Source organism: Chroicocephalus ridibundus, chromosome 24 (genome assembly GCF_963924245.1).
Source record: "Chroicocephalus ridibundus chromosome 24, bChrRid1.1, whole genome shotgun sequence".
NCBI lineage: Eukaryota > Metazoa > Chordata > Aves > Charadriiformes > Laridae > Chroicocephalus > Chroicocephalus ridibundus.
In genome coordinates this window covers 1,999,226-2,023,460 of record NC_086307.1, presented here as the reverse complement: position 1 = coordinate 2,023,460, position 24,235 = coordinate 1,999,226, and the positions used below count along the sequence as shown (strand labels likewise).

At 65.3% G+C, this 24,235-nt stretch overlaps 3 protein-coding genes across 9 annotated transcripts in view; 1 reads left to right on the top strand and 2 right to left on the bottom strand.

The window, feature by feature from the left end:
* Window positions 1-923: 923 nt before the first annotated feature.
* Window positions 924-10,941, top strand: AAAS (aladin WD repeat nucleoporin). Of its 3 annotated transcripts, XM_063359209.1 has the most exons (17): window positions 924-1,051; window positions 1,809-1,944; window positions 2,227-2,354; window positions 3,610-3,668; window positions 3,788-3,879; window positions 4,259-4,305; window positions 4,885-4,983; window positions 5,718-5,861; window positions 6,011-6,131; window positions 6,391-6,515; window positions 6,758-6,818; window positions 6,988-7,078; window positions 7,643-7,736; window positions 7,881-7,948; window positions 9,932-10,013; window positions 10,357-10,441; window positions 10,655-10,941. In XM_063359209.1, the coding sequence occupies exons 2-17, from the start codon at window positions 1,822-1,824 to the stop codon at window positions 10,781-10,783; spliced, it is 1,548 nt and encodes a 515-aa protein (XP_063215279.1). In that variant the 5' UTR covers window positions 924-1,051; window positions 1,809-1,821; the 3' UTR covers window positions 10,784-10,941. The 3 variants fall into 3 exon arrangements, with proteins under 3 accessions (XP_063215279.1, XP_063215280.1, XP_063215278.1); XM_063359208.1 differs by lacking the exon at window positions 924-1,051 and having other exon boundaries at window positions 1,594-1,944; XM_063359210.1 differs by lacking the exons at window positions 924-1,051; window positions 9,932-10,013; window positions 10,357-10,441; window positions 10,655-10,941 and adding an exon at window positions 8,847-9,099 and having other exon boundaries at window positions 1,589-1,944.
* Window positions 10,942-12,517: 1,576 nt separating this feature from the next.
* Window positions 12,518-16,763, bottom strand: MYG1 (MYG1 exonuclease). The gene is made up of 7 exons (XM_063359073.1): window positions 16,556-16,763; window positions 15,708-15,820; window positions 15,469-15,628; window positions 14,772-14,921; window positions 14,550-14,672; window positions 13,129-13,310; window positions 12,518-13,026 (listed from the first exon to the last, which is right to left on the bottom strand). The coding sequence occupies exons 1-7, from the start codon at window positions 16,736-16,738 to the stop codon at window positions 12,840-12,842; spliced, it is 1,098 nt and encodes a 365-aa protein (XP_063215143.1). The 5' UTR covers window positions 16,739-16,763; the 3' UTR covers window positions 12,518-12,839.
* Window positions 16,764-17,643: 880 nt separating this feature from the next.
* VDR (vitamin D receptor) overlaps window positions 17,644-24,235 on the bottom strand; it is a 46,058-nt gene continuing 39,466 nt past the window's right edge. For 4 of the 5 annotated variants that reach the window (XM_063359228.1, XM_063359230.1, XM_063359229.1 and 1 more), the window contains 6 exons: window positions 22,900-23,084; window positions 22,549-22,672; window positions 22,038-22,209; window positions 21,379-21,530; window positions 20,463-20,579; window positions 17,645-18,809 (listed from right to left, as the gene is read on the bottom strand). In XM_063359228.1, the coding sequence (XP_063215298.1) occupies window positions 18,550-18,809; window positions 20,463-20,579; window positions 21,379-21,530; window positions 22,038-22,209; window positions 22,549-22,672; window positions 22,900-23,084 (1,010 nt within the window). In that variant the 3' untranslated portion in view covers window positions 17,645-18,549. Of the gene's footprint in view, window positions 18,810-20,462; window positions 20,580-21,378; window positions 21,531-22,037; window positions 22,210-22,548; window positions 22,673-22,899; window positions 23,085-24,235 lie in introns of all 5 variants that reach the window. The other variant, XM_063359232.1, reaches the window with a different exon arrangement.

Here is a 24,235-nt window from a genome sequence, read left to right as displayed (position 1 = left end):
GGACCCGAGCACCCCTGGGACCTGGGAATGGAGGGGGGGGGGCGAAAGACACATGGGACACCCACGGGACCTGGGCACCCAGGGGACCCGGGAATGGGGGGGGAGGGACGCCGACACCCGGGGGACCCGGGAATGGGGCGGGGGGGGGGGGGGGGAAGGACACCCCACGGGACCCGGGAATGGCGGGGGGGCGACACATGGACACCCCACGAGATCCGGGTATGGGGGGTCAGGGGGGGCGGGACACGGACACGCAGGGGACCGGAGAATGTGAGGGGACACACATGGACACCCCACGGGACCCGGGTCTGGGGGGTGTGGGGGGGGCGGGACACGGACAGGGACACCCAGCGGACCCAGGAATGGGGGGGGGACACATGGACACCCCGCAGGACCCGGGTTTGGGGAGTCTGGGGGGGACGGGACACGGGACGGGACACGGACACGCAGGGGACCCGGGAATGGGTGGGGGGGGACACGGACACCCAGGGGACCCGGGTATGGGGGGGGGTGGGTGGGACACGGACACGCAGAGGACCCGGGAATGGGGGGGGGACACACATGGACACCCCACGGGACCCGGGTCTGGGGGGGTCTGGGCGGGACGGGACACGGGACGGGACACGGACACGCAGGAGACCGGGCCGGGGGGGGACGGACCCGGCACCCTCGGCTGGGGGGCGGGTCCCTGCTCGGGTCCCCTCCCCACCGCAGCCACGCGCCGCTTTCCCGCCCCCGCCGAGGACGCACCGCCTCTCTTAAAGGGGCAATGCGCCCCTCAGGTGTCCCCTCCAATTTATCCGCCCCCCCCCCCCCCGACAGAGGAGGGACACCCGCATGCACGGGGGGAGTCTCTCTGCAGAGGGAAGAACGGGCAGCGCGGTCGCAGCCGAGGCAGACCCGGAAGGGGAAGGGGCCCCCGCGCTGCTCGAACCGGGGACGCGGCCCCTTTAATTCCCCCCTCACCCGCGCGGGGCCGCCAGGGGGCGCGCGGCGGGGATTGGCCCGCGCCGGGGATTGGCCCGCGCCGGGACCCGTCGGCGGGAAAAGGGTGAGGGGCGGCGGGGAGGGCCCGGCCGGGACCGGGGGGGTGCGAGGGGCCGGGGGATCCCGGGGGGGCCGGGGACCACCGAGGGTCCGGGGAGGGCTGTGAGGACGGAGGCGGGGACCGGGAAGGAGAAGCTGTGGGGACGGAGGGGGACGCCTCGGGGAGGCGGGGCGGGGCGGGGAGGGGAGGCTGTGGGGACCGGGGGGGGGGGGGACACGTCGGGACGATGGGGGACCTTAGGGGAGGGGGCGGGGACAGAGGGGGGGACCTGGGGGGGGGGGAGGGAAAGACCCCGGGGCGGGGGGACGTGTGGGGGTGCCGTGGGGACCGGAATGGGGACCTGGGGGGGGGGCGTGTGGGGACAGGGGGGGGGACATTGCGGGGGGGTGTGTCTGGGGACACGTGTAGGACCGCGGGGTGTGTGTGGGGGGGCATGTGGGGACACCTCGGGGGAGGGGGCGTGGGGGGGGGGGGAATGGAGACGTGGGGGGGGCGTGTGGGAACACGGGAGGGGACACACACCTCGGGGCGGGGGGAGGGCTGTGGGGCCGGGGGGGGGGATCCCCAGCGCTGGAGCCAGCGCCCCCCGTGGGTGGAGGATGGGGACAGTGAATGGGGGACACCCCTACCCCCCCTTCCCCCCCCCCGCACTCCTCCCAGGGCAGGGCCGTACCCGGGGAGGGGGTGTCTCTCGTGGGGGGGGTGTGGGGGGGTGCGTGTCCATCTCTCAGCCCGTCTGTTCTCCCCCCTCCTCCGCCAGGCCCCGCAGCACCATGTGCTCCCTGGGGCGGTTCCCCCCCCCGCCGCCCCCCGGGGATGTCACCCTCTGCGAGTTCAACAACGCCCTGGTCTGCGGCCGCCTCTGCGACCAGCTCCCGCTGCCCCTCCAGAGCCAGGTGAGCCCCCCCCCCCGCCACTCCCCATGACCCCCCACTACGTGTCACCCCCCACATTCCCCCCCCTGGCCCCCACAGCCATGACCAGGCCTCCAGCCCCTTCTGCTGGGGTCGGGGGGTGTCTCCTCCTTGCCCCCCTCAGAGGTCCCCCCCCAGCCAGGGGCACACCTTGCCCCGTCTTTCTCCTTTTCTCACATCACTTTCTGCAATGCGGGGTGGGGGCTCTTCCCCAGCGCCCCCCTCCACCCCGCCCGGGCTCACCCCGTGTCCCCGTGCCCGCAGCTGGCCGACCTGCCCCTCCTCAACCTCTCCAAGGAGACCCTCAAGGCTCACGGCCGGCTGGAGCACAGCGCCCGGCCGCCCTTCATCCACCACCGCGAGTCCCTCTGGAGGAGCTGCCTCGGGGCCTGGTGAGCGTGTGGCAGCCCCCCCCCCCAGCCCCGATCGTGGAAGGGTTTGGGTTGGGAGGGACATTAAGGCTCATCCAGTGCCACCAGGGCAGGGACACTCCCCACCAGCCCAGGTTGCTCCAAGCCCCGTCCAACCTGGCCTTGAACCCCTCCAGGGATGGGGCAGCCCCAGCTTCTCTGGGCAACCTGGGCCAGGGGCTCACCCCCCTCACAGCCAAGGATTTCTTCCTCACATCTCACCTAAATCTCCCTCTTTCTGTTTAAAACTGCTCCCCCTCGTCCCATGGCTCCAAGCCCTAAATGCCATCCCTGGGGGTGTTCAAAAGCCGGGCAGACGCGGCGCTGAGGGACGTGGGTCAGTGGTGGTTTGGGCAGCGTTGGGTTGATGGTTGGACTCCATGATCTGAAAGGTCCCTCCCAACCCAGGGAAGTGGTGGAATCGCCAGAGAGTCACAGAACGGTTTGGGTTGGAAGGGACCTTAAAGCCCACCCAGTGCCACCCCCTGCCCTGGGCAGGGACACCTCCCACCAGCCCAGGTTGCTCCAAGCCCCGTCCAACCTGGCCTTGAACCCCTCCAGGGATGGGGCAGCCACAGCTTCTCTGGGCAACCTGGGCCAGGGGCTCACCCCCTCACAGCCAAGAATTTCTTCCCCAGATCTCACCTAAATCTCCCTCTTTCAGGTTAAAACCCTTCCCCCTCATCCCATGGCTCCCCTCCCTGCTCCAGAGTCCCTCCCCAGCTTCCCTGGAGCCCCTTGAGGGACTGGAAGGGGCTGGAAGGTCTCCCCGGAGCCTTCTCTTCTCCAGGCTGAACCCCCCCAGCTCTCTCAGCCTGGCCTGAGGGGGGGACAAAGCCGGGAGCTGCCCGTTCCCCCGACACCTCCGCGCTCACCCCCCAGCGTGGCGGGGGCCTGGCTGCCCCTCCGTCTCCCACCCCCGAGTGCTGGGAGGGCCCAGCCTTGCTCCCAGCCTGAGCTCGCTGGGAGGGTTTTGGCGGGGGGGGGGGGGGAGTGGGGGGGGTGTCACAACGCTACCGAGAGCCCAGCACAGCTGGGGGCCACTGGTGACGGGGGTAAGTCCCCCCACCTGAGGGAAGAGCTGGTTTTGGAGGCCCCCAGGGGTTTTTCCTGCAGGTGGGGGGGGGGGGGGGGGGGCAGGGGATTTGGAGGGGAGGGGGCCAAGGCTTTGCAGGGGGTGGTGGGGGGCGGGGGGGGGGGCAAGGGCGAGAGAAGGTGACCCCGCTTTTCGCTGCAGGCGGGACGTGGGGCTGCGGGGGGTGCTGAAAGAGCTCGCCGACGCCGAGGAGGAGGAGGGTGAGTCCGGGTCTCACTTCGGTTCCCCTTCACCCCCTTTTCCATCGCACCCGTGTGTGTCCCCCCCCTCCACGTTGAAGACACCCACCTCCCCCCCCCCCCCCTTTTTCTCTCTTTAGGGCTGCAGTGGCTGAAGACGGGCGCAAGCTACGTGCTGGCCGTGTGCCGCTGGCTCTCCTCGCTGCACGGCTCCCTCTTCCCCCACCTCTCCGTGAGTATTTTTTTAGCGGGGGGGGGCGGGAAACCGGGCTTAACCCTCGCGCTGGGGAAGGCAGGTCCTGCCACGGCACCCCTGCGCTGGGGGGCTGGTTTGGATGGTGAGGGGTGAGGGGGGTTGTGTGTGTGTGTGGGGCGTTTCTCCGCTGTAAACACCACGAAATATTCCTCCCGGTGGCGCCCAGAGAAAACCACGGCGGGTTCCCTTCGCCAAAGGTTTTGGGACAGCAAAGTGCTCCAGAGGGACTGAAACTGAAGTGGGGGGAAGGAAAAAGGCGGGAGAGGGGGGTTTGGATTCCGGGGGGGTCCCCGCTGCTGGAGCGGAGGCTCTCGCGGGTGCTGCCGGCTCAGTGTCCGCTCTTCTCCCCCCGAAGCTGGCCAGCGAAGACATGGTGACGGCCTTCTCCCAGGCGCTGGACTGGTGAGTGCTGTGTGTGGCCAAACGCCGCGAGGGAGGGGGTGGGGGGGGGTTCTGGGGGGGTGGGGAGAGGGGATGTGGGTGGGGAGGTGGGGGGGAGGGGGGCGCAAGGACAGGATCCCCCCCCGTTCATTTTGCGCGCTCAGCCTCCGCCTTTAAGACACGTTTTTGGGCAAGTATTTCCCCGTCGCCTCTGGCCGCCCCGGTTTGCGTAGGACGGCGAGAGGCAAAGCGTGTCCCCGATGCGCCGCGCTGGGGCCGGGGGGGCGGAAAGAGCATGAAAAGAGACCAGGGCTTGGAAAATTCCTTCGAATCCCGATTCCGGGCTGTTTGGGAACCATCCCCTCGACGGAGCCTTGCGAATAATTGCCAGGATCGGGGAATTTTATCAGAGAAAATGTCCCGCTCAGCGGCGAAAAGGACATTTTATTTCCCTGGTGGCTCTGGGAACCACCTTTGCCAGCCTTGGGGGGGTGCTGGGTGGCCACGCCGGCTGCCCGGGAGCCCGTCACCGCTGCCTTGAGCCCGGAACGCTGCTGCGGCAGCCGGTGACTCTCCCCCTGCCCCGTCTCTCCCCCCCAGGGCCGGCTGCACCGTCCGGGCCTTCGCCTGGCACCCCCACACCAGCAAATTTGCCGTGGCTCTTCTGGATGACTCCATTCGGGTCTACAACTCCAAAAGGTGGGAGCTTTGGGATGAGGGGGGGTGGGTGCTCCTCCTCGGGAGACGCCGTTCCTGGGGCGGGGGGTGCCTCCGCAGCCCCCCCATCCCGCTCCCCGTTCCACCCTCTCGCATCCACCTCGTCCCGAGGGTTCCCCCGGCGTCTCGGGGCTTCGCTCTCGCCGGCACCATCTGTCCCCGGAACCTCTTGCTGCCGCAGCAGGAGCTCCGCGAGGACGTCCCCAAAAATCTCTGGCCTTATAAATTTAGGGGTTTTTCTTTCCCCCCGCCCCTCCACCCTGGCTCTGTCGCTCCTGGGGACGGCCTGGGTGACATACGGCTGCTGTCACAGGTAGAGCAACCTCTGGGGTGTCCTTGAGTCTCCTTTCGCCCCCAGGGCAGGCAGAGCCCTCCTCAGGAGAAGACTCTGCCGCCTGGTCCTGTGGGGTCCCCCCCCTCCCCGGCTCCCCGCCACCGTTGTCCCCCAGCTGGGATTTCAAGCCAGCAAAGTGCCACCAAGGGCAAGCGCACGGGGCAGGAGGTGTGCTCCGGCTCGCTGTCACCTGGCTGGCTTCTTCTCTGTGTCCCCCCCACCCCACCAAAGGGACAGGTCACGGTGGGACACATCCCCCCTCTTAGGCCCCTGCTACGGGACGCTGGGAGACGGGACGCTGGGAGACGGGACGCTGGGCTGTGTGAGGGCTCTTGATCCCCCCCCTTTTCCCCCTTGTCACCCTCCCCTCCTCCCCCGGCAGCGCCACCATCCCCTCGCTGAAGCATCGCCTGCAGAGGAACGTGGCCGCCATGGCCTGGAAGCCGCTCTGCGCCTCCATCCTCGCCGTCGCCTGCCAGAGCTGCGTCCTGGTGTGGCACCTGGACCCCACCTCCCTCTCCACCAGGTGACAGCCCCGCGGCTTGTCACCCACGAGCCCCTTTGGGTTGTCCCCCCTCTGTCCTGCCGGGGACACACAGCGCTGGCTTTGGGTGGCAGGTGGGACAACCCTCCCTGCCCCCAACTTGGGGGGGGTTTCTCTCTCCTTCCCGGCAGACCCTCGTCCGGCTGCGCTCAGGTGCTGTCCTACCCCGGGCACAGCCCCGTCACCAGCCTGGCGTGGGCTCCCAGCGGGGACCTGCTGCTCTCGGCGTCGCCGGCCGACACGGCCATGCTGGTGAGAGACCTCCCGGGGTGCTGCCTTCGGGAAACCGGCCCCACAAACCCAGCACGGGGCCACCGCGGGCTGTGGGAACGCCGGGGACAGGCGGGATTTCCTCAGAGGCTGGTTTAGGCGGCTCCTGAATTTGAACTAGACCGAAAAGCACCGGTCTGCGTTCCCCCATCCGAGCAAAAAAACTTCCCCCAAAGCTGCGCTAATTACCCAGTCGGCGTTGGGGTCCCGGTGTCGTCATCCTCCTCGCGTCCCCCTCCAGGTGTGGGACGTGTCCACCGAGAACTGCGTCCCGCTGCAGCGCTTCGGGGGCGGCGGTGTCACCTACTTGGCTTGGTCGCCCGACGGCAGCAAGGTGCTGGCGGCCACCCCCTCTGCGGTGTTCCGGTGAGCTCCCCGCCCGCGGGGTGTTTGATTTCAGCCCTTACTATCGTTTTCTTTCGCTCTTAAACCCAAGCAATCCGGATTGTTTTTCTGTCCTGACTGCTCCCGTTCCTCCTGCAATCCCTTGTGGCGGGGAGAAAGCGGGTGGGAGATGGGGGTCTGACGTCTTGGGGCTCCTGGAGCAGCAGAATTGGGGCAAATCCCAGGAATTTACTCCGCTCACTTCAGCCTTGTCTCTTTCCCAGGGTGTGGGAGGCTCAGATGTGGATGTGCGAGCGGTGGCCCACTATCAAAGGACGCTGCCAGGTAGGACAGGGGACGTTTCCCACCCAGGTGTCGCCTCTGAGGCCCTCGGGTGCGTGGATGGGGTTTTCCTGAAACTCCCCCCGTTTCCAGCTGGCTCCGCAGAGCCCCTGGCCAGCTGCCGGCCCCCCGGCCTGGGTGGCGGGCGTTAAGGTGGCTCTGTGTCCTGCAGACGGGGTGCTGGAGCCCTGACGGCAGCCGACTGCTCTTCACGGTGCTGGGCGAGTCCGTCATCTACTCCTTGTCCTTCTCGGAGTACCGGGGTGAGTCTGCCCGAGCCGGCGGCCGGTCCCCAAGGGAGGGATCCTCTGGCTTTTGGCTGGGGCTGGGCTCGGCCAAATGAACTTTTTGCTGATTAGCGGCGTTTCCCAGCCTGCTGGGCAGGAAGGGACGGAGGCAGAGCCGGGACACGCAGGGGAAGGGTGTCTCGGGGTCTTTCAAAGCACAGAATCTCTGTCGGGTTGAGTTTTTCCCCGCCTCGGGTTGTTTCTCACTCACAGTTGTGATCTTAGAGTCACAAATGGTTTGCAGGGAGACTTTTACGGTGGGTTAAATGCCCTCCTCCCGTGGCTTTTTTTTTTTTTTTTTTCTTTTTTCCACAGAGGCAGCTGGCCCTCGCGTTTGTCGAGGGGAACCCTGCCCTGTCCCCCATCCCAGACGCAGGCGGGGGCTGCTGGGGTAGCAGCATGTTGCTCCGCGGCTGCTCTGAAAAATAGAGAAATCCCGTATCGCTTTAGAATTAAAAAGTATGATTTAGGGCAGTGAGGTGACCCGGGCAGTACTTGGAGGAGGGCAGAAGTGACCGAGCTCTTGGGACTTTGTTTCAGGGGAGATGCAAGGGCAGGTGGGAGGCTCGAAAACGGCTTCTATCGTGGCGGATCTGTCCGAGACCACCTTCGAGACGCTCTTCGGGGAGGAGAGGTGGGTCTGGCTGCGCCTGCTGCCCTCGTGGGTGGCGCAGGGGGTCCTTGTCCCCCTCGGCAGCAGCACCCCCCCCCCCCGGGCGCTGGGGACGTCGGCTGGAGCCAGGGGGGAGGATTTCACCGCCGCTCCTGCCGGTTTCAGGGTCGGAGGCGAAGTCCACTCCATGGCGTGGGATCCCACCGGAGAGAGACTGGCGGTGATCATCAGAGGTGAGCGCTGCCCCGGTGCCGGGCTCTGCCTGAAAATCCCCCTTCCAGCAGGCAGAAGGTGGCGCAAACGCCACCGGGGTGAGGCCTCGGGTCAGGAATCGTAGAATGAATCATGGAATGAATCACAGAATCCCAGGTGGGGAAGAGGGGCCTCAGGGATCAGCCGCTCCAACCTTCCTCGGCAAAAGCCACGGTCTGGACAAGACGTCCCAGCGCAGCCGAACCTTCAAAGCGGCCAATATTGGGGAATCCCCCGCTTCCCTGGGGAGAGCATTCCAGTGGCTGATTGTTCTCAGCGTGAACCGTTTTCCTCTTGTGTCCGGTCGGAATCTCCCCAGGAAAAACTCGCGCCCATCACCCCTCGTCTTTTCCCTGTGACCCCTTGTAAAAAGGGAATCTCCATCTTCTTCGTAGCCACCCTTTAAAGGCTGGAACATGGTGGCCAGGTCTCCCCTGACCCTTCTTTTCTCCAGGCCGAACAAACTCGGTTCTTGCAGGCTTTCCCGGTCCTCGGATCATCTTGGTGGCCCTTCCCTGGCCCCTCTCCAGCCTGGCCACAGCTTTTTTTTTTTTTTTTTTTTTTTTCCGCTTAGCGGGGACCAAAACCGAGCACGTTATTCCGGTTGCGGCCTGACCAGCGCCGAGTAAAGCGGGCTGATGAGCCTTTCTCTCCGCTGCGATGCCCTCGGCCACGCAGCCCAGCGTCCCGCTGGGTTTCTCCGCCGCGGCCGCGCGCCGTTGGCTCCCACTGAGCTCGTTGGCCACCGGGACCCCAGGTTCCCTTTCCATGGAGCTGCTCCCCAGCCAGGCAGATCCCGGCCTGTGCTGCGCTCCGGGATTATGTTTTTCCAGGTGCAAGACTTTACACTTCTCCTTGTTGAACTTGTTGTTAACCCAGGGCTTCCTGCAGGGTGCTCTCCCTCCCGAAGCATCCGCTTCCCCAGTCATGTCTGGTATCCTCGGCAAACTTCCTCGGGGAGCACTTGATCCCACCATCCCGATCCCTTATGAAGAAGATACTGAACATAAATCGATCCCTGGGGGACCCCGCTTGGGACAGGCACCTCCAGCCTTCCTCCCTGTGGCTCCGCTCCTCCGTAGCCTTCGGAAAGGGACGCGTCCCAGTTCCCTCCCCGCTCCCGGTGGGATGAATCACCTCACCCAACCACCCCACCACCCCCCGCCCCCAGGGGCTTTGTTTCAGGGGAGTCTCCGTGTTCCCACAGTGCCCACGTTACGCCTGGAGCCCAACTGAGCCTCTTGGCTCCCTTTTTAGGAGCAGCCCCAGGGATAATCGAGCCATTCAGGCTCTCCTGGCCGGGCCCCGCTCGGGGACAAAGCAGACCTTTGAGGGAGCACCGAAACACGGTGCTGGGGACGCTGCTGCCTCGGGCTCCCTCCCTGCAGGACACCGGTGGGGAAAGAGCTGGAGCTGCTGCGCCCAAACTCAGGGGGTTTTGCTGTGCTTAAAGCTGGGGGGGGGGGGAAGAAACGGGGTGGGGAGGAAACCCTGGGGGGTAGCAGGACTCCCGTAGTTGGCACCCCCCCATCCTCCGCACCTCCAGGCAGGTCCTGCAGAGGATCTCGGTGCAGAAATTGGGACGGGATGGGAAATAACCTTCGCTTTGGAGAGACGGGGCCCCCACGTCACGCCTTACGGGTCGGGGCGTTTCCAAAGGAGCCGCCTCATCTCTTACCCAAACCCTTCTCGGCCAAACCGACCCGAGACCTCGGAGCCGGCTTTAAATCACCGAAAGGTCTTCGAAAGCCCCGTCCCGGGATCCTACGCACCTCGGTGTGAGGAAAAGGCGATCCCCAGCCAGCTTTCCCCCTCCTCGGCGGCTGCCCGCCCCCGTCTCCGCGGTGCCCAGTTGCTCCCCACTAAAACCTGACCTCGTGTCTCCGGTTCGGCGTCGAGGGACCCGTCTATGCCGTCGCTGGGACGAGGGGAAGCCTCACTGCTCGTCTCTCTCCCTCCCGCAGGGCATCCCGAGGCGCCCGGCAGCCAGACGGTCATCGCCGTGTTCCGCACCCGCAACAGCCCCGTCTTCGAGCTCCTGCCGTGGTGTGTAGCCGGGGTCTGGGGTTGGTTTGGGGTTGGTTGAACACCCCCAATTCCCCCGGGGTGGGGTGGGGAAGAGCGGACCCACCTCGGAGCGAAGAGACGCTGCCGCCCCGCGCTCCCACTTCGGGCAGTGTCACCGTTTTACCCCGGAGTCGGTTGAGTTTTGGCCATATTGTCCATTATCCAACCCTTTCCTTTGGGTTGCTCTTGCCCAGTGCATCCCAGCAGGGCTCAAACCCCTCGGCTTAACCGCAAGCTACGCCGAAAGGGCCGCGTCTTGCCGGTGTGACGGAGTGCTGCCCCGCGGCCCAGCTGTAACCGGGGCTTTTCCTTTCCCCCGCAGCGGTTTCCTGCGAGGCGAGCGTGGCGCGCAGCCCCAGCTCATCGCCTTCCACCCCCACTTCAAGAAAGGCGCCCTCCTGACCGTGGTGAGCGTGGGTCCTGCTTTCCGCAGTTCTTGGGGGGGCCCCCCGTCGCCGTCCCCGAAGGAAATCAGTCCGGTGGCAGAGCAGGGAGGGGTGGAAAAATGTCCCCGTGGTGTCCCTGCGGAGGGGCGAGGGTGGGGAAGGACCAGAGGGTGACGCTTGGACTGTCGCCCCCTGCTGCGTCCTGTACTCATCTGCCTCCTCTTCTTCCGCCAGTGCTGGTCCACGGGGAAGATCAGCCACGTCCCCTTCTTCTTCGTCAGCGCCCACGTCCCCTGCGCCAGCCCCAGCCCCGTCACGGCCAGCGCCAGCGGGTGGGAGCAGCCCCTCTTCTCCGAGCGGTGACAACACCCGGCGCCTCGGCATCATCGTCCTGAAAAGCCAGCGCCGGGATGCTCCCTCCATCCTCATCCTCCTGGGACACACAGCGTGGCCGCAGGTGCCTTCAGTCCCTCCTCGGGGTCTCTGGCGGGGGGGCCGTTACGGATTAAAGCCGGCTCCTTTTCCCTGCCACCACTGCCCTTCTCAGTGCCTCACTCCTTCCTTGCCCTGGGGGGGCTGCAAGGGCCCCACGGGGCTGGGTATGATCCCAGGGCTCCGGTGCTGCTTTTTGATGTCAAAAAATGTGTCGGGGTGAACCTGCAGGAGAACAGCCCTTCCCTGGGCTTTAATTAAAGCCGATTTAGGGCACCTGCCGCCATGGTGGTGTCCTGCAGCTGCAGCCCTGGTGGGGGCGAGCCCCCTGCAGCCCTGGGGGCTTTGTTTTCGGGGCTAAAGAGCTGCTGCCCCACGGGGAGAGGGAGGGCAGAGGGGGCCAAGGGGTCCCCGGCTGCGAGCGCAGCCCCCGGGCTCTGCCTCTCGAGGGGGGAAGAGCCACCCAAAGAGAACCAAAACCTCTGTGGGGCCAGAAAACGCAAACCTCGGCCCGTTTGGGGCAGCAGCGGGGCCGTGAATGGTGCTGGAGGCCCCGCTCGTGCCGGCCCACGTGAGCCCAGCCGGCGCTGAAGAGGTGGGGGGGAGCAGATGGGCCACCCCCCGCCCTTGCCTGGAGCAGGGATTAACGGTGAGGCTGGGGGGGGTGGGGGGCAGCATGGTTAAACCCTGGGATTACACGTGGTTAATCCCCGGGATTACGCTGTCATCACGCTGCTAAAACCCCGGGGTACGGAGATGACGGGGGGGAGCGCGGGGTCCCTGCTCGCCCAGCCCCCAACCCTGGGCTCTGCAAACAGCCCCAGGACCCCCCCCAAAGCCGAGCACCAACACAGGGCAGGGAAAAACCCGGCCGGGGGCAAGGACGGCAGCAGCGGGGCTGCGCGGGGAGCGTGGACGGGGCTGGCACGAGGATACGGGGTGAAAACGACGGGCTACGAACCCTCTCCAGCCGCTGGGGCAGGTCTGGGGCCGCTTCACCCCCTCAGGGCTCCCCAGTTTGCTGCCTCGTGCTCACGGCGCCTCAGAGGACGGTGCTGAGGGTCTCTTCTTCCTCCTCCTCCTCCTCGGGGCTGGCTGGTCGGCAGGGCAGCGCCCGCAGGTACTCGAGGTGCAGCCGGGTCTCGGCTCGGCTCCTCCGGACGTAGCGGGCCACGTAGAGGAGGACGGCACCCAGCCATCCGCCCACGGCCACCAGCACCGCCACGTCCGGCACCCGCGGCCGCCCGCCCCCCACCAGTGTCTCGTTGCGGCCGCTGGTGGGGGGCAGCACCACCGGGGGGGCCCCCCCCGGGCATCGGCAGCCCCCGGGGCAGGTGGGCAGCCCCAGCGCCAGCAGGAGCAGCCAGGCTGCCCGCATCGCCCTGCGACAGGAGGCTGGAAGCAGGGCCCGGGGGGGGGGACACTCCATGTGTGTCGTGTGTGTCCCCCCCCCTCCCAAGCCTTTCGCACCGCCGGGTGCGTGGGGGGGCAGCAGGGCGCCTGGGTTCCCCTCCCAGCATGGGGGGGGGGGATGCTTGCACCCCCAATTCACAGCCCCATATTGCTACGCACAGCCCTGTCGTGTCCCCCCCCCCGCACCCCAGACACCCCGATCCCACCCCCCATTTGCCTGAGCAGGGAACACACTGGGAACACACTGGCTTTTACTGGTGTTGGGAACCTGGCGGCAGCGGATACATAACAGGAATGGGGACAATCTTCAGAGAAACGGGTCCAAAAAGTCTCTTGGTTTGGGGTCTGATTTGGCTCGCACCAGTCCAACGCTGGGACTGGGACCAGTGACACCCCTGGGGGCAGCCTGGGCCCCCCCCTGCCGGACAGACAGCTCCATTATAGTGTCCCTCTGCGATTCTGTTACACGAGCCGAGTGGGGACGGTCTCGGCCGCTCCCAGCAGCAGTCCCTGAACCCTCCACGCTCGGCAAGGGGTCCCTTTTGGGATGGCCACGATGGGGGGGGGGGGTGTGTCACCCGCTCCGTGCTCCCCCTTCTTGCCGCTGGGCCAGCGTCCGCCGGGCCATTTCCAAGGCCCCCTCCCGCGTGCGGTTGCCTCCGATGAAGCCGCTGGCGTGTACGAAGACGCAGCCGGGGATGCCGGTGAGCTGTGACAGCGCCTCGTCCCGCACCCCACGCCAGGGCTCGGGGAGAGGGAGGCTGCGGGCGGCGGCGGAGGGGGGGGAAGGAAGAGGGAGGTGAAAATCTGTCCCCTGAGACGGGGCGGGGGGACACGACGCGCGGCGAGGGGACGGGTCTCACCGGCTCTGGAAGGTGTGCGGCCCCGCCGGGACGCTCTGCACCCGCCACTGCCCGCCGCGGTCGGGGAACAGCACCAGCTGGAGGGGTTCGGGCAGCGCCAGCTCCTGCTCCAGCCTGAAGACGTGCTCCTTCCAGGGGCAGCCGCCCTGCGGCAGCTCCAGCACCGCCCCGCTGGCGTCCACCTGCGCCGGGGGAGCGGGGGGACACGCTGGGCGCACAGGGGTCCTGCCCACGCAGCCCCCCTCGAAGCCCCCCACACCGCCGCCTGCCTCAGTTTCCCCCCCCCCCCCCCCCCAACCACGTGGATCTGCTGCCTGCGAGCTCTGGGGGTGCAGGAGCGTGTGGGGGAATATTGGGGTGCAGGGCTGTATATAAGGGCACAGGAGGGGGTGTGCAGCCATATATATATATATATATGTATATATGTATATATATGTATATATATACACATATATAAGGATACAGGGGGTTCTGAGGGGGTCCATGGCCACATATAAGGATATAGGGTTACAGGAGGGGATGTATGGCCACGCATAAGGATATAGGGGAAAAAGAGGGGGTGCACGGCCATACATAGGGGCACAGGAGGGGATGTATGGCTGTATATAAGGATATGGGGACACAGGAGGGGGTGCACAGCCATATATAGGGGCACAGGAGGGGATGTATGGCCATGCATAAGGATATAGGGGAAAAAGGGGGGATGCACGGCCATATATATGGATGAGGGAGGTCAGGAGGGGGTGCCCAACTGTATATAAGGCTATAGGGGCACAGGAAGGGGTGCATGGCTGTGTATAAGGATATAGGGGCACAGGAGGGGGTGCACAGCCATATAAAGGGGCACAGGAGGGGACGCATGGCCACACATAAGGATATAGGGGAAAAAGAGGGGGTGCACGGCCACATATGAGGATACAGGGGCACAGGAGGGGGTGCACGGCCATATATAGGGGCACAGGAGGGGATGCATGGCCACGCATAAGGATATAGGGGAAAAAGAGGGGGTGCACGGCCATATATAAGGATAGCGGGGGGTCAGGAAGGGGTGCAGGGCTGTATATAAGGATATAGGGGAACAGGAGGGGGTGCACAGTCATATAAAGGGGCACAGGAGGGGACGCATGGCCACGCATAAGGATATAGGGGAAAAAGAGGGGGTGCACGGCCATATATAAGGCTATATGGGCACAGGAGGGGGGCACAGCCGTATATAAGGATATAGGGGCATAGGAGGGGGTGCATGGCCATCTATAAGGATACAGGCGTCCAAGAGGGGGTGCACAGCTGTGTGTAGGGCTGTGGGGTGCAAGGGGTGCCCTGGGCCACACAGGGGGGTTTACGCTAAGAGGACCTGTCCTCCCCTCACCCCACGCCCCTCCCCAAACTTCCAGACCCCCCCGGACCGGCAAGGTGGGTACCTCAAAGCGTCGCCGGACGGCCTCCTCCACCAGCGCCCGCGCGGGCAGCCAGGCGCGGTGGTAGTAGTCGAGCCGGTCCATGAACTCACCCCCGACCAGCTCCATCGCCCGCTTGAACCCCGCCTGGGGACACAGAGGAGGGTCAGTGGCGTCCCCAAAGCGGGGTGGCCGCAAGCGGGGCGGCCCCATGCTGCTCCCCCTGGCAATGTTCCCTGGCCCCACCTCGGTGTCCTGGTCGGGGTCGTTCCAGCGGGGGTTCAGGTGGCCGACGCGGGCGCTGAGGGTGGTGGTGAGGGCGTAGCGGGGCTCCCCCTCCGCCTGCGCGATGCCGTTGTCGATGGCGTCGATCTCCTCCACGAAGTTCTCATACAGCTGGGGACAGAGTGGGGGACAGCGGGGGTTGACACGGCCTGGAGCGCGACTGCGCACCAGTAGCTGGAACAAACTGGTTCCCTCTTTTATGGGGTGCTGTGAGGACAGGCTGAGAGAGCTGGGGGAGAAGAGGAGGCTCCGGGGAGACCTTCCAGCCCCTTCCAGTCCCTCAAGGGGCTCCAGGAAAGCTGGGGAGGGACTCTGGAGCAGGGAGGGGAGCCACGGGAGGAGGGGGAAGGGTTTTACACTGGAAGAGGGGAGATTTAGGTGAGATATTAGTAAGAAATTGTTTGCTGTGAGGGCGGTGAGCCCCTGGCCCAGGTTGCCCAGAGAAGCTGTGGCTGCCCCATCCCTGGAGGGGTTCAAGGCCAGGTTGGACGGGGCTTGGACCAACCTGGGCTGGGGGAGGTGTCCCTGCCCAGGGCAGGGGGTGGAATGAGATGGCCTTTAAACATCCCTTTCAACCTAAACATTTTATGATTCTATGAAATCTGGGCGGCACTGACAGGGTTAAAGCCCCCCAAGACCCTTGCGGTTCCCCCGGTACCTTATCGTAGAGCGCTGTCACAACGGGGCCGTCCTCTGGCTGCCCCAGGAGCCCAGCGAGGATTTGGGAGCCGAAATGGCAATAGACCAACCCGGCGCTGCTCAGCTTCGTCGTCCAAGGCTTGTCGGGCCGGAGGCTCCGCATGGACTGCGTGAAGGACCTGCGGGGCCGTGGGGTCAGCCCTGGGGGACCCCCATCACCCAGGGGACCCCGGCGTCCGGCATGGGGGGGGGCCTCACCTCTGGTGATGGTCATAGCGGTGTCGCTCGGGGTCGTACTCGCCCCCTACATCCACCACCACGTCGCACTGGGCCAGGCGCTGGGGGTCCCGGGTGCGCACCACCTCTGCATCCTGCCGGGGGTGTGGGGGGCGAGTGAGGCTGGGGAGCCCAGGGTGGTCCCCAGGAGCGACCGGGGACCCCCAAGAGCTGCCCTGGGTCACACCAGGGACACCGAGGAGGGACCGAGAACTTAGGGGTGACCCCAGGTGGGACTGGGGACCCAAAGGGTGACTCCCAGGTGAGACCAGGGATTCCAAAGAGGGACCGGGGACCTAAAGGTGGCCCCTGTGTGGGACCAGGGACCCCTAAGTGGGACTGGGAACACGAAGGTTGGCCCCTGGGTGTGACCAGGGACCTTGAAGAGTGACTGGGGACCTAAAGATGTCCCCTGGGTGGGACGAGAGACCCCGACGAGGGACTGGGGACCTAAAGGTGGCCTCTGGGTGGGGCCAGGGACCCCCAGGTGGGACTGGGGACCTGAAGGGTGGCCTCCAGATGTGACCAGGCACCTCAAGGAGGGACTGGGGACCTAAGGGTGGCCCCTGTGTGGGACCAGGGACAACCAAGTGGGACTGAGGAGCCCCAGGAGCGACCGGGCACCCCGAGAGATGCCCCCGGGTAACGGGGGACCCCGAAGGGGGACTGGACACCTAAGAGTGGCCCCGAGGACCCGGGACTGGACGGCGGAGAGGGCTCGGGAACCCGCGCGGTGTCCCTGTCCCGTTGCAGGCTGCCGGGAGGGAGCTGCAAGGGGGCCGGAACAGGCCGCAACCCCGGTCCCACCGCGGGCTGCCCGGGGGCCGTACCCGGTAGCGGGGCAGGAGGCGCAGCAGGTAGCACGCCAGCACCTCGTCGCAGTGGAAGGTACCGTCGTGGGTGCCGATGCGGGGGGCGGGCTCGGGCCGCGGCCGCTTGGGCCCGCTCCCGGCGCCGCTCCCGGCGCCCACGGCGGCGGCCATGAGGCGGGCGGCGCGCGCGGCGCTGCGCATGGCACCCGGCGCGCGCGGCCCCGCCCACCGCGTCACGGCGCATGCGCGACCCCGCCCCCACACCCTCGCGCCTTCTCCCGCTGCGCATGCGCTGGCCCCGCCCGGCCCCGCCCCGCCGCGCAGCGCATGCGTCAACCCCACCCTCCCGCTGTGCGCATGCGTCGTCATCACCCGGGCCCCACCCAGCCGCATTGCGCATGCGCCAGCCCCACTTGTCCCTCTGCGCATGCGCAGACCCCGAACGTCCGCACTGCGCATGTGCAGGCCCCACCCGGCCCCGCCCCGCCGCCCTGCGCATGCGCCCGCCGCGCCCAGCTGCCGTGACCCCGCCCCTCCCCTGCGCCAGCCCCGCCCACTCCACCCCTCCCACCGCTCTGCGCATGCGCCCCGCCTCGCCCTGCTCCCCGCCCGTCCGCCGCGCGCATGCGCCAGCGCCCCCCCGCCCAGCACGCGCCTCGGCGTCACCGCGCATGCGCCAGCACCGCCCCCCCCCCCCCTTCCCCTCGCCGCAGCCTGGCCCCGCCCCGCCGCCTGTGCGCGCGCGCTGCTCCGCGGGGGCGGGGCCGTGCCTGCGGGGAGCGCCCCCTGGCGGGCGCGGCGGAGCGACGGACGCGGCGGGGACACGGGGGGACACACGGGCGCGTACCTGGGTACAGGGACTGCTTGGCCCCCCCCCCCCCCCCCGGACAGACACAGCAGGGACGGACAGAGGGACACGTGGGGGGGGTGTGTGTGGAACGACACGGGGACACACGGACACACACGGACACTTGTGCACACGCAGACACTGCCTCACCCCGCCCCCCCCCGCCCCGGACAGAGGGACATGGCCCCCACAGGGACAGACCGACGGACACCCCCCCCCCAGAGACCAGCCCAGGCGCCGTTCTCCAGCCACAGCTTTATTCGGGTGAGCCGGGCCCCCTCCCCGACACCGCAGGGCCCGGCGGGGGGGGGTGGTGATGGAGGCTCCCCCTGCCCCCTGTGTCCCCCCCACCGTGTCCCCCAGCGGGGACGGGGACACGCAGCAGCCTCCGGCGCCCGGTGACACGGGACAGGGCAGGGTGCGGAAGCCACACCGGGTCACCGTGACGCCGTCAGGGGCTGCGGGGGGGGGGGGGGACGTGGGCACGGTGGGGGTCCTGCCCCAGAGCCCCCCTCTCCCGCAGGAGCATGGGGAAGGCAAATTACCCCCCGCTCCGGCCCGAATTCCCCCTCTCGGGGCGGACACGGCCACGTCCCAGGCCCACGGGACAGGTTTGAGCTGGTGACACGCGGGGGGGACACGTCCCGCGGCGTTTCCCAGCAGGGATTTCGGGGGGGGGGGATGTTCGATCCAACCGGTGTCTCCTGTTTTGAAACGGGGTGTGGGGGAGACGACTTTTGGAGATTTTTCGGAGGGGAGCACAAATGGTGCCGAGGGCTCAGCAACGCCCCCGGGTCCGTCTCCTCCCCACCACCCCCCCCCAAAAAAAAACACCTTCTCCTTCCAAGCAGCCCCGTTTTTTCGGGTCAAGAAAGACGGGATTCGGGGCAGCCCGGCCCCAAAACATCCATAAAGGGCTTAAGTCAGCTCTCGCGGAGGGCGGGTTGGCGGATTTGGGGTGAAACCGCACACATCTGGGTCTGTCCAACCTCAGCCGTTGCGGCCGAGAAGCCAAAAAGTAGTGTGAAACCAGACGGTTTATGTACAAAACTCCCGCGCGGGGCGACGTCTCTCTTTTCGGGGGTGGGTGGGGGATGGGGGGAAACCAGTCTGATTTATCCCTTTACTGGTGGTACTGGTGGGCGTTCAGACGTGCCGGCCGGAGTCAGGAGATCTCGTTGCCGAAGACCTCGAGCACCAGGGGGGTGAGCTGCATGCTGTGCTCGGGCTGGAAGGAGAGGCAGCGGTACTGCTTGGAGTGCTCCTCGTTGAGGCTCCGCAGGTCCGCCAGCTTCTGGATCATCTTGGCGTAAAGCAGGCGGCTGCCGGGAGGAGGGTGCCGGCAGCGGATGTAGGTCTGGAGGATCTCCGAGAGGCGATCCTGGAGGGATTCCACCAACGAGGTGTCCTGCACGCCGGGGCGATCTAGGAGACAGCGGGGAGAGCGGGGTGATTCCCCCTGCCCTTCCGCCGGGACAGGGGAGGGGACGGGGGGGTTCCCCCCTCCCCGGGCGCCAACCTGCCCTTCTGTCCTGGTCGGACAGGACTCTCCTGCTGCTTTTTCCCTCCTCTATCCACCTTGCAGCAGGGAATCAGAGCCGGATCTGCTCAGCGTCGCACCCCCGTGACTTGTACGTGGAATCAGAGAATGGTTTGGGTGGGAAGGGACCTTGAAGACCATCCAGTTCCCTGGGCAGGGACACCTCCCCCAGCCCAGGTTGCTCCAAGCCCCGTCCAACCTGGCCTTGAACCCCTCCAGGGATGGGGCAGCCACAGCTTCTCTGGGCAACCTGGGCCAGGGGCTCACCCACCTCACAGCCAAGAATTTCTTCCCGATATCTCACCTAAATCTTCCCTCTTCCAGTGTAAAACCCTTCCCCCTCGTCCCATGGCTCCCCTCCCTGCTCCAGAGTCCCTCCCCAGCTTTCCTGGAGCCCCCTTAGGGACTGGAAGGGGCTCTGCACCCCCTGGACTTCCAGGAGACACCGGAGCCAAGGTGGGGACACCCGAAGGTGCTCAGGGCCGCGACAGGGCAGCAGTTTGCCCAGCAGTGCTGGGGGGGGCACTATTGCACTGGTGGTGTCTCCCCTCTCCCAGGAAGGGACTGGCCACAGGCCAGGAGGAAACGGGCAAGCTGCCTGAGCCCACTGGGCTTTCTGGAGGGGTCGTGCCCCCCAAAATGCCCAGCAGCAGCACCCCAAAAGCCCCCAGCAGCATCCCTGACGCCCCCATACCCCGGGTTGAGCGACACAGGACTTTATCTTCTAATGCCGGGGAAAACCGCGCTTTTAGAAGACTCTGGTGTCTGAATTAGTGAAAATATTTACTTTACAGCCAGCTCTGGGGTGCGGGTTTCAAGGTCTCGGCATTTTTGAGCTCACCAGGTGCGGGGAGGAGGAGGAGCGAGACCCGGGCACTCGCCCCGAGCTCCCACCGGGGTTGTTCCATCCCACGGACGGCACATTCCAGAGAAATCAGAAAGTTTGCTGAGGAGTTCTCTCCTCTCGCTCTCTCCCCCCCTTGCTGGCTGCCATCCTGAGCACTCCTTGCCCCGGTGCCGGAGCCCCGAGCCCTTCCCTTCCTCCCGCGGCCACAGCGCTCGCAGGGTCCCACCTTGGCTGTCCCTGCGGGGAGCGCACGGCTTCTGTGACGGAATGGGCTGCGCGTGATCCTCGTGTATCTTATATTAATATCAGGATCAATACTGGCTCTTTAGTACTGCTGTTAGTTATTTAGTCGCATCCTGTTCAATCTATTTATATTTCAACCCTCGGCTTTCCTTGTTTTCCCCGATTCCCCATCCCAGGCAGGGAGGGGTCATCAGGTGAGAGGATGATCGGCTAAACGATAATAAATTGTTATGGATTTTTCAAACCACGACACCTCCATCTCCCGTCACCCTGCCCGAGCGAGAACCGCCCGTGGCGGTCGCCGGGGGTGCGTCTGGTCGCGACGGCTGCACCGGGCTCAAGGTGGTTTCGGGGGGACAGATAACGACACGACAGCCAAGGGCGAACGTGGGCATTTTGCAGCCAAAACCCGGCAGGTTTTGACCCTGGGGGACGAGTGTCCTCCTACCTGGGGACAGGATGCAGATGGCCATGAGGAGCACGTGCTCTTCTTCGTGAAGGTTCAGCTTCTTCAAGCCAACCTGGAATTTGATGAGCGGCTCGAGCAGGTCCATGCTGTGGCCAGCTGGGAAGAGAAGAGGACTTTTAGCGCAGCCCCCCCTGGAACAAGGTGTCCGACCGCTGCGGGACGAGCGTGGAGCTTGGGGTTTGAGCGTCTCCAGAGGAGGAGACTCCGCAGCCTCTCCGGGCAGCCTCTTCCAGGGCTCCAGCACCCCCACAGTAAAGAAGTTGTTCCTCGTGTGGAGACGGAAACTCCTGTGGTCCAGTTGCCCCTTGTCCTGTCCCCGGGCACCACTGAGAAGAGTCTGGCCCCATCCTCTCACCCCCCGCCCTTTAGCCATTGCTGAGCGTTGATGAGATCCCCCCTCAGCCTGCTCTTCTCCGGGCGGAACAGCCCCGGGGCTCCCAGCCTTTCCGCAGCACAGAGATGGATGCTCCAGCCCCTCAGCATCTCCGTAGCCTCTGCTGGACTCTCTCCAGCACTTCCCCGTCCTTCTGGAACCAGGGAGCCCAGAACTGGACCCAGTGCTCCAGCTGTGGCCTCCCCAGGGCAGAGCGGAGGGGGAGGATGAACCTCCCTCGCCCTGCTGGCCACCCCAGGAGAACATTGGCCTTCTTGGCTACCAGGGCACATTGCCAGCCCATGGGCAACTTCTTGTCCACCCGGACTCCCAGGTCCCTCTCTGCAGGGCTGCTCTCCAGCAGGTCACCCCCCAACCTGTCCTGGTGCGGGGGGCTGCTCCTCCCCAGGTGCAGGACCCTACACTTGCCCTTGTTGAACTTCATTTTTGCGTCCGAATGTAAGGCTGGGGTGACATTTCTTGGCCCCCAGCAATGGGGAGGGGGCCCGGCAGTGCCTTTACCTTGGGTGACGTCGCTGACCCTGTACTTGAAGTCATTGCTGCCGCAGGTCCACGACATGTCCTCGAGGGTGAAGGACTGGTTGGAGCGCAGCATGATCACCTCGATGGCGCTGGATTTCAGCAGGGCGATCTGGTCCTCTGCTGTCAGGTCCCTGGGCAGGGGGAAAAGGGGGGAGGTGAGACCCCTCCAACGAGCAAAGGAACAGAAACCGGCTGCCCACGGGTCAGGTTCTCCATCGGTAACCCCGTCCCTTTGCTGGGGGCACCCCGGCTTCTCCCGCACCCCGGGTTTCTGCGTGATTAAGCAGCAGGTATTTCTGCAGCTACATTTATTGAGCACCAGCCTGGAGTCCCACAGGACCTGAGGTCCTTCCCAAACCAGGATGGGGACCATTCAAGTGGCCTCAAGCATCTTAAGAGCTCAAGCGTTTTGCTGACAAGAGTCTGGGTGAATCAGGGTAGAGGCAGGAGAGGAGGAACCCCAGGAAGGAGGAGAGACAGAAAACGTGAGAGTAGGAACAGACCCGGGAAGGGAACAGAGCCCCAGGGACAGCTGCGAAGGTGAAATGGAGAAAAATGATCTGGCTGTGAAGGGTAGGACGAGATTCCCGAGGGTGGAAAACCGCCAGGGAGATGGGATCTGGGACCAAACGCCTCACCTGAATCCCGGGATCATTTTGGCAAAGCCGATCACCTTCTGTATGCTGTAGCTGACCAGGTCGGCCAAGTGCGGGAGCATGGAGAGGTGGGAGAAGTCGATGTTCACGGAGGAGCTCTCGTCGTTCTCCTCAGAGAGGACCAGGTTCGAAAACATCTGGGGCTCCACAGATTCTGGAGAGAGGGAAGACGGTCAGAGGGTACCTCGGCTGTAGGCGAGGCATCACGGGTGAGGGGGGGGTGAAGCCAGAGCAGCGACGACGCAGCCCAACGTTCACGTTCGCCCTCCTCTTGGCCACCCTGGAGGGCTCAGGCACACCGAGGTCTGCAGGGCCACCATCCAGCCAAGAACTTAGTGCTTTTTGCTCTCAAAAAGCCTCTGCAGCACCTCCAGGAGGGTCTTTCGGTTAAATAAGCTCCCCAGAAGAGGTAAAACAAGGGTCTGAACGGCCAGATTTAGGTAAAGCCGCTGCATTTCTACCCCCGCCACCTACGGAGAGGCGAGCGTGGTACCTGGAAACGTGCTGAAGGCATCGGAGCCGAAGAGGTCGGTGGAGTCCTCTGATGACAAGTCCTGGGTGAGGATGGAGGAGGACCTCGCTGCCCCCCTGCTGCTAGCGCTGCTTCTCATGGGGGGCTGGAAGAGAGAGCAGGACGTGAGGAACGGGGCTGGCAGAGCGATTTGGTGGCAGTCGCTCGCGTGCTGCCAGCAGCACCGAGGATTTTGCCCTGGGATTTTTAACTCCTGGGATTTTTAACTCCACTCTAACGAGGAGTCGTGGGGTTGAAACGGGTTTGGTGCATTCGGGCAGGAGCCGCTGGGTCCTGCGCGTGGGAATTGGGGCCGGAGCAGCCCGGACGTACCCGAAATTTGGTGAAGTCGGAGTACGTGGGGTCGTAGGTTTTGTGATGAGCCTCCAGGAGGATGTCGATGACTTTCTGCTGCTCCTCCGAGAGTTTGGGCTTCAGGCTCTCCTTGAGGGCTTCCTCCTCCTTGCGCTTCAGTATCATCTCGCGCTTCCTCTGAACCTCCTCGTCCGTCAGGATGACTGCAGGGACAGGGAAAGGGTCAGAAACAGGCATCCCCATCACCTTGCTAACCGATCGTTAAACCTGCACCAACCCCATCTCCCGCTCCTGCCCTCGACTGCCGGGTCACGGCTTCCCGCGACGAGACCGAGAGTTTACAGCCCATTTGGTCGCTTTTAGGCGAGGACCGGGTGCGATGAGGTCACGCCGGCGCTGCCACCTGTCTGCTCCGCGCCGCAACCTGGCTGTTTGCTCTGTGCTTTGGGGCGAAAGAAATCTTCATCCCGCCAGAGGCAGCGGGTTCATCTGGCCCCAGCGCGGCTCCTGCGCCGCTCTCGGCGCCCGACAACAGAGGGAGCCCGATGCGGCAACCGCTCGGCCTCCGTGGCCGGCCACCGCGCTGCAGCGGCCAGCGGTGGGGCGACCAGCAGCGCTTCTGTGGCGTCGCAAGGATCATATAAACACTCCCGCGCGCCCAGTTTTGGGTATTTATGGCTTGTATTTTGGGCGACAGCCTTCGTCAGCGGCTAAGGTCGGCGACATGCGAGGCTCCTCCCTTTATTTACTGAGGGAAGGGGAGCATCCGCAGGCAATTTGGGCTCAAATCTTACCTTTATACAAAGAGATTAAAGACCTGAAGGGCCTCACAGGGTTGAAAGAGAAGAAAAGCAACACGGAGCCGCAACAATCTCTCAGGGCAGCAACGCCCCATCCTTCTAACGGAGTCACGCGTTCACGAAAGCTCGTTAATACACACCAGCCATAGCCAAAAACCCAGCAAAGCCCATTCCTCAAGACGTCATTAGCCCTAGTCATTAAAAAAAAAAAACAAACCCAACCCCGAGCGCATTATCTGATGAGAGGCGGCTTTCTGCCTGCCTTGGGTTGCAGAAAGACGCGACGCCGGGCGAGCCAAGGCGGAATTTGGGACGAGAGGTTGGCGAAGGGCAGCGGGAGCCACGGTCACAGGGCTGGAGGCAAGGAGCTGCTTGCTGTCCCCGCTGCCGCCTGCCACCTTCAGCCCACGGCGTTTTTCCAATACATTTTCAAACTTGCACAATCTCAGCGGGGACCTGAAGATCTCGGAGGCACGGGAACGACCGGCCAAAAGGTCGCTCCCACGATCGGCGCGTTACGGCCAGCTCAGCGCGCCGACTCGGGGAGAAAAATT